The sequence below is a fragment of the Phyllopteryx taeniolatus genome, chromosome 4 (assembly GCF_024500385.1).
Source record: "Phyllopteryx taeniolatus isolate TA_2022b chromosome 4, UOR_Ptae_1.2, whole genome shotgun sequence".
In the NCBI taxonomy this organism is placed as follows: Eukaryota; Metazoa; Chordata; class Actinopteri; order Syngnathiformes; family Syngnathidae; genus Phyllopteryx; species Phyllopteryx taeniolatus.
The window spans coordinates 8,375,643-8,392,054 of record NC_084505.1 but is presented as its reverse complement, the minus strand read 5'-3'; the positions used below and the strand labels follow the sequence as shown (position 1 = coordinate 8,392,054).

General features: G+C 42.0%; 1 protein-coding gene across 3 annotated transcripts in view; it reads left to right on the top strand.

Moving 5' to 3' along the window:
- The first annotated feature begins 18 nt into the window (after nt 1-18).
- The window catches only part of si:dkey-162b23.4 (sodium/hydrogen exchanger 9B2), a 24,517-nt gene continuing 8,123 nt past the window's right edge, over nt 19-16,412 (top strand). The window contains exons 1-8 of one of the 3 annotated variants that reach the window (XM_061772282.1): nt 19-162; nt 3,576-3,833; nt 7,798-7,999; nt 8,533-8,703; nt 9,202-9,344; nt 11,564-11,691; nt 11,780-11,955; nt 13,044-13,150. In XM_061772282.1, coding sequence (XP_061628266.1) covers nt 3,699-3,833; nt 7,798-7,999; nt 8,533-8,703; nt 9,202-9,344; nt 11,564-11,691; nt 11,780-11,955; nt 13,044-13,150 — 1,062 coding nt within the window. In that variant the 5' untranslated portion in view covers nt 19-162; nt 3,576-3,698. The other 2 variants (XM_061772284.1, XM_061772283.1) reach the window with 2 other exon arrangements.

Below are 16,412 nucleotides of genomic sequence, written 5' to 3'. Positions count from 1 at the left end.
TTGTGTGTACTTCACCTCCTCCCTCCTCCCAAACTTATACCGATGCTACACGGTAGGGACTGGACATTACTAATCCCTTTTATTACCATTTGCCTCCCGGCTAACCTGCCAGAAAGGCTGCCAATGCCAGTTCCCAAGCGTTGACAATGTTTATGGTGTGAGGTAAGCGTTTTATTTTATTTTTTTATTTGTTTTCACTGATCGTTAACTCAGAACGTTAAGCTATTTACGATGCATGTAGTGGGCACTGGATGTACAACATCACATCCATTATCCGACAGGAAGTACTGAAATTGACTCACAAATGCACTAAGCACAAAACCTATTACAAGATTGTTATTTTGCAGGAAATTGTGCTTTTGTGGTCTCTGTGTGTCAGTTTATGTACGAGAATTAAGTACGATGATTTGTAATTTGTTCACACACAGGTTGCCTGCTTGATACTTTAGTGTTTCGTGACAAGCTAATATGTTAATTGTTTTTTTGCTGTAATGTTTAAATAGTAACAACCCGAAGGCACCGAGACGCTTTAGCGAGAGCATGGCAATGTCCGGTAAGGCGTGGACTCACACAAAATTGTCAACGAACGCGTAGCTAACCGGCTAGCAGTCCATATGTTACTACGTCCTTGGTATGACGTATAGTTGTACGCGATTAACCCCTTCGTTGAAGATAGACCCTCCTCCTCATACTACCCGCAAAGTTAGCAAGCTGTTAGCATAGGCTATGTGTACCGAAAAGAGAGTTTCGGCAGACTGGCAGAAACATCCACGTTCACTTACTTCCACTGCTCGCTGCGCCATATGGCCAAGCATGTAAGCATCGATTAGTGTGCTCTGTTGACAATATTGGATTAACCAACGGCTGTTGCCGGTGCCACCAGCTAGTGGTTAACAGCACGTTGCAGTATGTAATGCTTGAGGGGCGATTCCCCTACTCGTTATTTAGTTATACAGCTACCACTTAGGTATGCTTGTAAAAGTTCAAAGATTAAATGATTTGCAGGAGACCAGAATTATCCATTCCAGTGTTGTATTATTTTCCTGTGACAAATATTAAGAAAGTTATTACTTTAAACCTGGTGAAAATGCACTAATTTCTGGCCAATTTGGGTTGAGATTTTATGTGACCTTTTTTTTTGTTGACTCCCAGTTTAAACTTTAATAACCGTTTTTTCAAAGGGCATCAGTGAAACGCTTGTTAAACAGAAATAGACAACATATAATAATGGTGGTAATTATTTCTAATTAATTCCAGCCACTCGTGAAACACAATGGGTAACTCTTAGGATAACAAAAATCATGTGAAAACTGTAATGGATATTAAATTGAAATTGTCAACCAAATAATCTGACGATGTTTTAGTGAAGCAATATAATGTACATATGAAAAGTAATATAAAACTAGTCAAATACAGCAAATAAGGCTATGTAATGATTACTGTTGCAGTACATAATTTTTTATAATGGGTGCCATCTCGTAATTTGGTTTGTACATGTGTACATATATTTGTACTTCTATTGTGCTATGCAACAGTTAATAGAAAGCCACCAAACTGATGTACTTTAAGTAATTATACAGTAGAAACCTGGGTACCAGCTTTACAAATAAATTGTCAAGAGTTTAACAGAATTTGCAGATAACAGTCGGGTGATGTGGTGTGCTTTAATTTGGCACTCAAACATGCATAGAAAAAAAAAGAACAACACTCCATAAATTATAAGAACACATAAGAATAACAACGTGACAAGGTTTGTCAAAAATTTGTCTGGCAAAATGCTAACTGGGTGGCACGGAGTTCTGAGACCGGGGTTCGAATCCCGGCCCCACGTGTGTGGTGTTTGCATGTTCTCCCCGTGCCTGCATGAGTTTTCTCCAGGTACTCCGGTTTCCTCCCGCATCGCAAAAACATGCATGCTAGGTTGATTGAAGACTCTTAATTGCCTGTAGGTATGAATGTGAGTGTGAATGGTTGTTTGTTTATGTGTGCCCTGCGATTGCCTGGCAACCGGTTCAGGGTGTACTCCGGCTCTCGCCCGAAGATATCTGGGATAGGCCCCAGCACGTCCACGACCTGGTAAAAGAAAATGGATGGATGGAAAATGCTGACTCTGGTTGGAACGGCCACTTCAACCTCAGTACAACGCAACAAGAATTTTGAAAATCGGATTATGGGTTCCAGAAAAATTTTGTGTTGGAAAAAATTGCCTTTTTGGGTAATGTTTTTGTGTGATATTGTCTATAGAAAATCTGGTGATGAAAACACAGGTTTAGAGTAAAGCAATAAAACTTCACTATTTCTCAACATATCTACTTAACTGGTTTATTTCATCTGGTCTTCAGGGAACGTCTTCCTCAATTGGCTAACAAGTTTTAGTTAAAAATATCCACCAATCGCTCGTACATTGCAAATGTTATCCGAAACATCGACGCGTCTAAATTACCGTAAAGTTTCGAACGGCGTCACTTGCCCTAAAAACTCAACTAGCGCAACTGGAACATTATGTGTGAGAAGAGCAGTGAGGGCAGTAGAATAGATCATGTACTGTACTTCAGCAATCAATTGTTTTTTCATGAATTTATTTGTAATGGAGGATTTTACAAGTGGTTGAAGTGCTCATCCCATGTTTTTTAGAACATTTTTAGAAAAAGACAGGCCACTTGTCATGTTGCTAATAAGAAGGGATAAATATAGTTCTGTTCTGGGGACCGGGGTTCAAATCTCGGCCTCGCCTGTTTGGAGTTTGCATGTTCTCCCTGTGCCTGTGTTGGTTTTCTCCGGGCACTCCGGTATCCTCCCACATCCCAAAAAACATGTGTGGTAGGTTGATTGAAAACTCTAAATTGTCCCTGGGTGAGGAATGTGAGTGCGAATGCTTGTTTGTTTCTGTGTGCCCTGTGATTGGCTGGCGACCGGTTCAGGGTGTATCCTGCCTGCCGCCCGAAGATAGCTGGGATAGGCTCCGGCAGCCCGCGACCCTAGTGAGGATAAGTGGTAAAGAAGATGGAGGGATGGATGCATGGAAGAGGCTTTTATAGTTGATAAAATTTATGAAATTAGCGTTGGAATTAACCAAAAATATGAGCAATCGTGGAGTTTAACATCATAAGAGACTTGGCCAGTTGCAGGTCCCATAAATGTGTGTGCAAATTGATCAATTTACATCACATTTGGCAGAAGCATAAAAACATATATACTACAGATTATCATATGCATTTGAAAAATTATTTTACCTAGAAGTTTTTTAGGGTTTGGGGTGGTTCAACTATAAATTCGGGAAAGGTCAAAGAATTGTAACTTATTTGCCCTGCAGAGAAATGTTGAAGTTGTGATTAAAACTAGAGTTGTGTTCTACATCATCACTAGTAGCATATAGTGTTTAGGTGAATAACGTGAACACAGTGAAACACAGAAAACAGCAATTTGATCGCTACTCAAATTGCTCAATCAAGAGTATATCTCGTTGAGTGACCACTTCCAACAACCTTGCCAGCGCCGGATTACAGACATACCTACCGAATGTGTTTAACGCCACTAATACTTCTGTTTTCTTTTCTCTATTGTTGGAATTCAAGTCAGAGGTGGACACAAACGTGTTCAAGTGCTGGAACTGCCCCTTCTATGGTCAGCAACATCATCCCTCAGTTGAATGTTCTGCGATACCGAAGAGTGGGCCAGATATATTTTAGATAACTACCATGGAAGACACTCGGTCCAAACCCGCCACTCCGGAGCCCAGTCCCGCACCCAGTCCCGTACCCAGTCCTGCACCAAGTCCTGTACCCAGTCCACTGTTGGAGAGAATCCCTTTGCCATCAGGAAACCATGTGGAAGTAGGTGTTACTTTAATTTTTTTACCCTTAGCTAAAGTATGTTATTCAATGAGCTTTAATGATAATCAATTGGGTTTCATACTATAGAAACTAATGTGCTTGCTCTCAGTCTATTCCTCTGCTTGTGCTTCTGATTTTGCTACTTTGTTCCAATAGTTAAGCCTACCGGTACTTTTCTGTAACTGTAAAACCAAAATATAACACAGTAGAGCACAGACTTCAGACAATCATTAAAACAAAAAACTATATATATTTTTGCATCTCACCACTTTTCTGCAATCAGCTCCATATGTTCTGACAAGAACGAGGCAATGGCAATGGTCTTTATTGTTAAGCCACACACAAACACCAATCTCCAATGATCTCTGTCCAACGAACAGCCAGTTGCAGCATAAAATATTTTCATTAAAACACATACAGGATGTCAACATTATTTACATGCCTAACCCAATAAAACTCAACACAATTGTATTTAAATAACACGTTTTAATAATACAATGAAAGCAATATTCTTTTCTAAGAAAATTAAAAACAGTCGATGACATTCAAACACTTCCACAGCGCCTCCACTGTGTTCAAACTGTCACAGTCCTTATGTTGGCTGCCTGCTGTTCTGTGACAGTGACAGAGGCTAAATTAATTCTTCTAACAAAAGTGAGAAAATCATAGCACTCTATTTTTTTGTTTTTTAGTCTGTCCATATGATAGTGAGCGAGCTACTTTGTGGTTCATGGAGAATTACGTAGCTACTAGGATTAGACTGACAGGAGTTTACCATCTGCATTCCCACTGGCAAAAAGCAAATAAATTTCCCAATTCACCTTTTTACTTTCACCAAAATGCATGTAATCCTGCTGAAAAGTGGTCACGAACTAATCAATAAAGAAACAATCCAACAATTGGAAATACTTTTGCCTTCTGGCTTTATTAAATAAGTGTTTATATGCTATAGTGTGGCAGCACGGTGGACGACTGGTTAGAGCGTCAGCCTCACAGTTCTGAGGAGCGGGGTTCAATCCCCGGTCCCGCCTGTGTGGAGTTTGCATGTTCTCCCCGTGCCTGCGTGGGTTTTCTCCGGGCACTCCGGTTTCCTCCCACATCCCAAAAACATGCATTAATTGGAGACTCTAAATTGCCCATAGGTGTGACTGTGAGTGCAAAAGGTTGTTTGTTTGTATGTGCCCTGCGATTGGCTGGCAACCAGTTCAGGGTGTACCCCGCCTCCTGCCCGATGACAGCTGGGGTAGGCTCCAGCACGCCCGCGACCCTCGTGAGGATAAGCGGCTCAGAAAATGGATGGATGGATGCTATAGTGTTTAGTATTAGATAAACTACTGGAAACAGGTTAGGCATGACTCGAATCGATCACCTGATTTTCAGATGACCGAGTGTTTGAAAGAGAGTTTGTTTTATTCATTTTCCGACATTTTAAATGTTACAAAGTGACAAAATAATCCAAAGGTACAAATATCTTGCCAAATGGAACAGTAATAGATATGTTCTATATTTAAAAATGTAACTTTTCAGGGTATTTTTAGTACCGATGTAATATAAGTGACTGAAAGAGACAAGCAGACTCTGTGTGTTTGTGTCTGCGTGTTTGACATACACACTCTCTGCACTCCCTGAGCGTGCTTTAAACTGTTTAATCACATCTCGGGTGTACTTTACTGTAAAACTAAACATGCAACAAAATGAATTACACACATTGTACAGTATATTTAAATACAAGACATGAATGTTCAAGAAATCGCCCTATTAATTTCTAAAAGTCAATGGAAAACCCCATTAACGGGCTAGCTAGGATTAGCATTAGATCATGGGGTTTTACCTTCAAATAACGAATATTAATACACAAACTCCATAGTAACGCATACAGTAATATGCAGTAATATAAATACTCAAAGGCATATATTTTTCCTTGTCTGTGAAAATGAAAATGAATTTTTTATTTTTTATTGAGACATTCTGGGTTTTTTTAAAATACTTTTTTAGCTAACTGCAAACATGTTGTTCCATGCATGCATCGCACCACACTGCCCCTAAGAGGCCAAGCCGCGCACAGCAGCAGCATTTTCTTTCCCCCCCTGACTGTCTGACATGAAATCAGACAAAAAATAAAAATTCCTTTTTAGGTCAACGATGATTACCAAAATTATTTAGCTTTGCTAAGTGCTAAATATTTATTGTTTTATTATTTGTTTTATTTGTTTTAATACTATTTATTTATTTAAGCAATGTATCGGATCAGACTCTGTATCGGCAGATACTTAAAATCAAAGACTCTGACTTCGGTGCATAAACATTTGATTGGGACATCCCTAAAACAAACAATGTTCTTTTTCAGAATGACAGAACAAGTTCTTGATTTATGTCTATTTTTTTTTTCCCAAAACCCGACTTCACTTTGCCCTTTCCACTGCACAATACCCATTTGTCTCGAGTCACTAATAACACTTTAGACTCACTTAGTTGGTACTATTTGAAGTATCAGCAGGCTGAGCAGAAACCATATGGGTGATGTAAACCACTGCTGGTCGATCATTAGTCAAGCTGATTTTTCATTGTCGTGTCAATGTAACATTTGAGGATGCATAGCAACAAATGACAGAAATATTCACATGCTAACATTAGCTTACCTTGCTTTGGTTTAGCTCTCAATGCTTAAGAACATGGCACAATTTCCACTTTGCTCCAGCAGTATGTTTTCTTGCTGCCCCCAGGTATTCTTGGGGGGGAAAAAAAGTCTTATGACATGTTGATAAGTAAATACAGGAGACCCTCATTCCCTTCAGTTGTTTTTAGGTGAAGAACCCCTATGAAGAAACAATAAAAATGATCTAGGTTTCCCTTCCCCGGACGCGGCTCACCGGGGCCACCCTCTGGAGCCAGGCCTGGAGGTGGGGCTCGAAGGCGAGCGCCTGGTGGCTAGGACTGCACCCATGGGGCCCGGCCTTCATCAAGCCGTGATCTCCAACTCTCATTGGAGCAATTCGCAGCAGAGTGTGAAGCCGCTGGGATGAGAATCAGCACCTCCAAATCTGAGACCATGGTCCTCAGTCGGAAAAGGGTGGCGTACCCTCTCCAGGTCGGGGATCAGATCCTGCCCCAAGTGGAGGAGTTCAAGTATCTTGGGGTCGTGTACACGAGTAAGGGAAGAATGGAACGGGAGATCGACAGGCGGATCGGTGCAGCGTCTACAGTGATGCGGACTTTGTATCGGTTCGTTGTGATAAAGAAGGAGCTAAGCCGAAAGGCGAAGCTCTCAATTTACCGGTCGATCTATGTTCCTACCCTCACCTATGGTCACGAGCTGTGGGTCGTGACCGAAAGAACGAGATCCCGGATACAAGCGTCCGAAATGAGTTTCCTCCGCAGGGTGTCCGGGCTCTCCCTTAGAGATAGGGTGAGAAGCTCGGTCATCCGGGTGGGGCTCAGAGTAGAGCCGCTGCTTCTCCACATCGAGAGGAGCCAGATGAGGTGCGGTGTTCCGGGCATGTCCCACTGGGAGGAGACCTCGGGGACGACCCAGGACACGCTGGAGAGACTACGTCTTTCGGCTGGCCTGGGAACGCCTCGGGTTCCCCCCGGAAGAGCTGGATGAAGTGGCTGGGGAGAGCGAAGTCTGGGCGTCCCTGCTTAAGCTACTGCCCCCGCGACCCGACTTCGGATAAGCGGTAGAAAATGGATGGGTGGATGGATGGATGGATGGATGTCTTTAGATGATATGTTCACTGCGGCATGGTTTTAACTTTTCAATTTTCCTTGGTATTATTTGGAAGTGGAAACCCACACCAAAACCATGGTAAACGAGAGCCAAGTGTACTGTGAGGTGGAAAAGCTTATTGATTGTCTAATTAGACCCTCACTATAATCCTTTTTTTTTCTTTTTTTTTTAAAACTCTTTTCATATATTAAATACTGTGTTAAAGTTGTTTGTTCCATGCTCTGTGACTCTTTCCAGCACCTTAATGTGAACCAGATCCAGGTAGTAGTGCGGCGTTGTTCCAGTCCAAATGTCACAGAGGAAACAACCTATTTTCTTCCTCGCAACCCTGTGGTGGATGCTGGTACCAACACAGAACCACCGATGGTCTGCTGCCCCTTGATTCACAGATTTTGCCCTTGTCCTCCAAGAGGCCTTGTGGCCTCTGTCATAACAAAAGGTATTCCCAGAATGGGGCCCCTTTGGGCTCAGTGGGCTTCCATCCATGTTATCATTACTGTCAATGATAATCTATGACACAGGTGTCAAACCTAAAGCCTGGGGGCCAGATCCAGCCTGCCGCACCACTTTTTATGGCCCCCTACCGCAGTTAAAGTGTGTTGAAACTTCAAGTTTCTTGTTAAATTTTCTTCATTTTTACCAGATATTACAAGCATTTTTGACACTAAATCCCTTCTTAACATAAATTTTCCATGACTTCTGATTTCAAATTCAGTTTGTTGGTAACAATATACATAACAATCAATTGCTGGGGCAATTGTGTATATAAAATAATGTGGTGAGGTAACTATACATTTATATGGTTTTCATAGTTATAAGGGCTCTCTGAGGAAAACCATTACTATGATGTGGCTCGAGACAAAAATAAGTTTGACACCCGTGATCTTTGACATTCTAAAACCTCAAAATTTTCCTCAAATTACAGCGATAATATTATTATTTTTCATAACTATTGTTTTGTGTCCTCCCCAGTCCTCTTGGCCGCGGTGCTCTTCGGAGTGGTGTGGTCCGTCACAGAGGATGAGTGTCTTCCAGGGGGTAACCTGTTTGGCATTACGGTGCTTTTCATCTGTGCAGTTATTGGTGGTAAACTAGTGGCTCTGATCCAGCTGCCCAGACTTCCACCATTCCCTCCACTTCTTGGTAGGAAATTAAGCATCTTCTGGACAAACTAACAGTGCCGGACATATATAAGATTTTTTATTTTAAGTCGATCAACTCCAAAATGTTTTTTCTTCCGGTGTTAAATCTGTCTAACATGGTTTTCTGATGCTTTGCAATGCTGGGTTGAACATCATATGTACATTATGGTACTTCCACATTCAGTACTACTGTATATCATAAACAGCGATTGTCTGGTGGGATACATTTTACGTCATCTACGATTCTGTATTTTTTTTAATTATTATTATTTCTTTTACATTTTCAGTATTATGTAGTATAGTAATATTTACTCATGTTTGCATGTTTTGAGAAGAAAATAAAACATGACATTTTCACAAATGTTAGATTCATAAATGTAAGATTATGGTTAACATCCAGTTTGATTTTTGAGCTTCAGGTGTCCAATCTGAGACTGAAACTATGTGAAATTGAACTCTGTGAGAGGATCAAATAATATATATATATTTCCTCTTCCAGGTATGCTGCTCATGGGCTTCATGCTGAGAAATATCCCAGTAATAACAGACGGTGTGTATATTAATTTCAAGTGGTCCGCCTCCCTCAGGAACATTGCACTGGCGGTCATCCTAGCCAGAGCCGGTCTGAGTTTGGATCCCTCGGTAAGCTATTGTATTAGTTTAGTGTTGTACCACCAATTAGGCGTCAGAGATACAGAAAATGTTTTCATCTTTTAATTTAATACAAGCTAAATACAGCATGTAGGTTGGAAAATTATGACATTCCGATGCTTTTTCACAACTGCTGCAATTTAGTAATCTATATTAAAAGTTTATATTTTTCACTGATATGTTACTTTTTTGATGGATGTTCTACCAACATCATATGATTCTAAACCTATAAATAAGATAGATGATGGATAGAGAGATGGATACATAGTGTAGATAGGTACTTCATCTGCAAAATGAAATTACTGTTCCAGTATTCTCCACAATGAGAACAACACAAGGCAAAGCATTAACAACATGAAATATATTTAATATCAAACGGTATCTTTGATTGTAACAATATGAAAGATATTAAATTTAAAAAACAAAAGTATTTTTACTTCTTTTTACTTTTTTTCCATTCTTTTTTTTTTTTTTTAATACCGTATTTTCACGAACATAAGGCGCACTTAAAAGTCGTAAATTTTCTCCAAAATGGATGGGGCGCCTTATAATGCCTTATGTGTGAACCGAGTTCCAAAATCTATAAATGTTGTTGCGTGAGGAGCCCACCCCTTGACTGACTGGGAGCATTTCCTGTTGACACGCTGCTCATACAGAGGAAAAGCGGACGTGGCTGAGGACAGCATGCGGCCGTAAAGGGGGAAGGGTGCACGTGAAGGAGGACGCTAAAGGCACGCAGGTATATAGCACCGCTTAAGCCAGCCTCCACTCGTAAAGTAGCAATCAAGCCAGCCGCCTCTAATTTTGTTCATACTAGGCATTACGGTAGTAAGTTGCCAGCTCGCGGCTAAAGCCACCTTCAAAATAAAAGCTTCCCAATAATACGGACGTAATTCTCTTCGGTTAAGGAATGCAACCAGCAAGGTTAATTTGAATCTTGAGATGCATTAAAAATGTAGTCCTTGGGCAAAACACTGAACCCTAATTTGCTCCGCATGGCAGCAGTCGCCCATTGGTTTATGAATGTGTGTGTGAATGTGAGGCTTTGTAAAGCGCTTTGGGCACTGTGATGATGTAGATAAAGAGCTATATAAGTGCAGTCCATTTACCATTTATTTTTCCTAAGATATCAAATAAACTATAATTTTTAATGTAACTCAAGATTCAAATTAACTTTGCTGGTTGCATTTCTTAACCGAAGAGCACTGATGTCCGTATTATTGGAAAGCTTTTATTTTGAGGGTGGCTTTCGCCGCGAGTTGGTGACCTATTACCGTAATGCCTAGTATGAACAAAATTAGGGGCGGCTGGCTGAACTGCTACTTTACGAGTGGAGGCTGGCTTGACCGCAGTCGAAAACTGCACCTACGAAGAGACACGCTTAAGAAGCACAGTTTAAACTGCAAGCTATCAGTTACGCGGAGGGACATGGGAATCGAGCAGCCGCGAGAGAATTCAAGATCAACGAATCCATGGTTCGCAAGTGGAGGAAGCAGGAAAACGAGCTTCGCCACGTCAAGAAGACGAAGCTGAGTTTCCGCGGAAAAAAAGAAAAACAAAACGCGGAAACAAGGCGAGGTGGACATTGGTGTAAACAGGGCGTTCAAAGTGAAGTTGTGAGCGGCGTGGGAGCGATGGATGACCGATGGCGAACACAGCTTTACTAAGACTAGGAGGCAGCGCCGGGCGAGTTACGGCACAATTTGTTAATGGATTGTGGATGCTTGGGCTAACATGCTTGCACTGTTGTTCGAGCTTTCGTAAAAGCCGGCATCATTTCTGAGGAGCCGCGCGGCAACGAGACTTGAGTCGAACCTGGCGTGTTTGATTGAGTACTTGCCCAGCTGTTCATTTCGGATACAGAACATGAGGACTTTGATGGATTTGTGAATGAGGATTGATAAAAAAATAACAGTACATTGTTAAATACTTCAATAAAGTACAACCGAACTCAGTTTGGCTCCCGCTGCCTTTTTAGAAACATTGTTTTTGTGTGCATGCATGCTACCGTATGTTTTACCATGCCTGCGCCCAATAATACGGTGCACCTTATGTATGTGTTAAATACAGAAATATACCCCGTAACTGAGACTGCGCCTTTTAATACGGTGCGCCCTATGGTCGTGAAAATACGGTAATTCTGTGTAGATTTATGTGACTCAAATACTACAATTACTGTTGAATATAACCTTTTGGATGTTGTTTGCCAGGCTCTGAGGAAGCTGAAATCTGTGTGTTTGCGTGTGGCAGTGGGGCCCTGCATCATTGAGGCCTGCACCATAGCTCTGGCCTCACACTTCCTCATGGGTTTTCCCTGGGTGTGGGGCTTCATTCTTGGGTAAATATATTTCCCCTCTAGTTCTGTAACCGCTCAACTGGTAGAACGTATGCATCCAGTCAGCGGGGCCATCTCTTTCACTTTGCAGTTTTGTGCTTGGCGCTGTATCTCCAGCAGTGGTGGTCCCCTCCATGTTGCTACTGCAGAAGGACGGTTACGGTGTGGAGCAGGGCATCCCCACGGTGTTAATGGCAGCAGGCAGCTTTGATGACATTCTCGCCATAACAGGGTTCACTACATGCTTGGGCATGGCTTTTGCTACAGGTAATGGGGAAGGATGAAACAAACCTTTAATGTAGCTCAAGTCAACACGGATGAATAAATAGATGCCAATGGTACTTGAAATATATGCTACAGGGAATCCTCAGTCCTAATTTACAGCATTTTGAGATTGCAAGCGGCGCGCAACGTAGTTTGCGCAGCAGTTTAAGAATACACTATGTTGTCAAGTGGCACAAGAAGGCGCACTCATTTACTGCTCTACTTTTTCATTTGATTTAGATTGATTCAATGTTTTTTATACAAATATTTACTATACTTCTGACTTCACTACTGCATTAGTCTAGCTCAGTGATAGAATATGGCGCGTTCCTACAACAACTTAGAAATTCTGGTTACCTTGCCGCCTCAGGAATGAAACATCGAAAAACAGAGGACCCCCTGCAATGTACCCAAGCAGTAAGAAAATGAAATTATTTTTGGAAAATTGCATGAAAAGTCTTTGGAAACAGCTTCTATTTGACTTTGTAGAAGGTGTATAAACCCTGAGCATAATATTTTCTTTCAATGGCGTAGTTTTTAATGCGCATTTTTACAATACATTTTCAAAGAAACATTTAGTTTTGTCGATTTTCAAAATACGTCACTGCTTTCCACACCAAAGTTAATTTATTCGTCTTAAGCCACATTAAAAACAAGCCTTTTTGCTGCTAAAATATGTTTAATTTAATTAATGTTTGATATCCATCCATCCATTTTCTTTACCGCTTATCCTCACTAGGGTCGCGGGCTGCTGGAGCCTATCACAGCTATCTTCGGGCGGGAGGCGGGGTACACCCTGAACCGTTCGCCAGCCAATCGCAGGGCACCTATAAACAAACAAACAACCGCATTGTCTTCAATTAACATACCATGCATGTTTTTGGGATGTGGGAGGAAACCGGAGTGGCTGGAGAAAACCCACCCAGGCATGGGGAGAACATGCAAACTCCACACAGGCGGGGCCGGGATTTTTGAACCCCCGGTCCTCAGAACTGTGAGGCAGATGTGCTAGGCAGATGTGCTAACCAGTTGTCCACCATGAGTTTCATATGTTTAACTTATTGTAAATCTTGCTCTTCCATGTACTGTAGGTTCCACATGGTACAACCTCTTGAGAGGGGTGCTGGAGGTGGCTGGTGGCCTGCTTGCTGGGATCCTTCTTGGCTTCCTCATCCAGTACTTTCCCAGTCTCGACCAGGTAGACGTTACACAGCTTGCAAAATCACTGTGCTTTGAGAAGGTGTTTCTCCTTTGCTTCGTCATTGAGTTTCACCACTTTGGCATTTACCCCAGGCAGTTACTGAGGGCTGGAAAGACTTCCCACTGGCCTGAAGTTTTGAAAATGCAGTGTTAATTAAAGTTTTGAAAGAGTGATAGACATTTAATAAAACTCATGGTTGTAACCATGTAAAGAAGACATGCCTTTTCCCAAACAGTAGAAAATACCAAACAGTGCAACCAAAACAGTAGAAAAAAATGTCTTGTAAATTTGACACATCACAGAGAAGTCTTAACAAGCCTGACGAATTAATTAATGAAATAAGTATGTGAAATCAGGCTTCAAAATGATCACGAATTGGGACATTGTTTTAGCTTGCAGACGCTGAGGGCGTGTCACTGAGAACTGCAGAGGAGCAGCCTCATAATGACCATAAACCACGCCCTTAGGCCAATTTTCACCACTTTAAATTTCAGCAGGCAATGGGCTTTAGTGGCCACCAAATGGTGCTCCATAAGCAGTCAAAGCCGCGCAACTCGCTCCGGTCCAGGCTCTGAGGCTAACGGCACTAGCGTTGTTTTGCTGGACCTCCAGCGGCTTCTCTAAACGCGGATCTCAACCGTTTTGCCGCTGCCTTGCAACACAAAGTGCGTGGGTGCCATACGGCAGGACATGTTGTCCAGTGTGTTATACTGTGTGTTTGCGTGTGGCAGTGGGGCCCTGCATCATTGAGGCCTGCACCATAGCTGTGGCCTCACACTTCCTCATGGGTTTGCCCTGGGTGTGGGGCTTCATTCTTGGGTAAATATATTTCCCCTCTAGTTCTGTAACTGCTCAACTGGTAGAACGTAAACATCCAGTCAGTGGGGCCATCTCTTTCACTTTGCAGTTTTGTGCTTGGCGCTGTATCTCCAGCAGTGTTGGTCCCCTCCATGTTGCTACTGCAGAAGGACGGTTACGGTGTGGAGCAGGGCATCCCCACGGTGTTAATGGCAGCAGGCAGCTTTGATGAGAAACTCCCTGCGGCCTCCTCCGGGTGGCCGGTAGTTGTGGCGCCTCAGTGGGGCCGGTGGACTTCCCTGGGTTCCTCGGTGTGGGACGTATCCCGTCCACCGGGCTGCTCTCGGGTGGATTCCTGGGCCCGATCCCGCCTCTCATTTGATTAGGTGGGGTCCTTAGCCTCCACGGTGCAGGCACAGCAATTACAGGGCACTTCTGTCAGACATTGTGCATGCGAAACAGTGTCAATTCACTTGCCTGTGTCCGCAGGCACACACCCCTGGGACTTCTTTGCTGGGTGTGGGGCCTCTCACTTATTGCGACAAATAACTCATGAATATGCGAATTGCTGGGGTATCTCTTCACTCACACTCTGGTCCTTATAGAGGTTTATAATTTACCGTAATTTCTCGTGTATAATGCACATTTTCCCCCCCAAAAATTGTCAAAAGTCAATAGTGCGCATTATACATGGGTGTAGGGGCAAATGGAAAAAACTTTCACATTTTATAAATGTATGCTGACATCTAGTGGTTATGAAAATGCTGTACACTTTCATTCCAAAATCCCACCGAGTAGTAGTAGTAGTAGTAGGTAGGTGTACCCTACACATTCATTCCAATATGACAGAGGTACGTACGTATGACTGCTTATATGTACAGTTGTGCTCATAAGTTTACAAACCCTGGCATAATTTGTGAAATATTTTTTATTTTTTATAAATATGACTGATGACTGAACAATAACCATCATTAATTTCTTTATGGTTATGTTTTGTTTAATGATAATGCTTTTCTGAAATGCTTGACCATTTAATATTAATCCCATTGATAAAAAATGTGCCTGGTCCTTCATATTTTCTTTAAAAGAATTGAACCCATGTTACAAATTCTGCCTGGGTAATCAAACATATGAGCACACTGTGTGTTTTCTAATTTACTAACTAAAAGTAGGGTTGTGAATTTCAAAATGAGAGCAAGTAAACAAAAAAAACGATTGTGTTCAAATAAAGTGCTTAACTTCAGAATAATTCTTTGAAAAAAACTAACAAAATACAGATACTTCGTTTTGATCATGTGGGTAGAAGCAAAATCATGCATTGAAAAAATGCATTATACATAGGTAGAACGATTTTCCATAATTTTGAGGTCAACTTTGGGGGTGCGTATTATACATGGGAGCGCATTATAGATGAGAAATTACGGTACATAGCCACTCCCACCACACACCAGTTGTACATACGGGTTCACGATCCTTGTCCTGCATGCTTCCTCTCCTGTCCTTCCCTCACAGGGTGTAGCACTATGCCCCATGTAATACTCATATCTAATGTGTCATTGTTCTAGATATATAAGGATTTACTTTTCTCATCTTGTTTACAGTTAGCACTTTGTCTTTTGTTGTCTTCTTTTCTCACTCCCCTCTAGAAATCTTGTTCTGTTCGACTCTGATTCTCAATAAATCCTTCCATCCATCCATTTTCTGTACCGCTTATCGTCACTAGGGTCGCGGGCGTGCTGGAGCCTATCCCAGTTATCTTCGGGCGACAGGTGGGGTACACCCTTAACTGGTCGCAAGCCAATCGCTGGGCACATATAAACAACCATTCAGACTCACATTCACACCTACGGGCAATTTAGAGTATTCAATCAACCTAGCACGCATGTTTTTGAGATGTGGGAGGAAACCATAGTCCCCGGAGAAAACTCATGCAGGCATGGGGAGAACATGTAAACTCCACACAGGTGAGGCCTGGATTTTAACCCCAGTCCTCAGAACTGTGAGGCAGATGTGCTAACCACTCTTTCACTGTGCCGCCTTCTCAGTAAATATCCATTCTAATACTAAGAAACCACAGCGGTATCTTAAAAACTCCACTGTGACACAGTAAAACTGTTCCGGCATAAAAGGGATACAGATTCTCCATCCTGCTTGACCTAACAGCAGAACAGGACAAAAAAAAACACATTACACTCCAGGAAAGATTTATTTTTTCAAGTTGTGGGCATACCCTGCGTTCCATTTTGAACTCGGAAGTTGGAATTTCCAAGTTTCTTGTCGGAAATTCAAATTGAACAGCCTCTGAAGTCTGATTTCCCACTTGGAAAGTTGGAGATTTCCCACTACCCCCGAGTCGGCTTTCAAAGATGGCTGCCCCGAGTGTAAATAGTAAGTAAAAGCTCCTGTAATAGTCCGGTTCTTATCAGTTCTGAATAGTTTTTGTCACACTCAACTGGCCGTA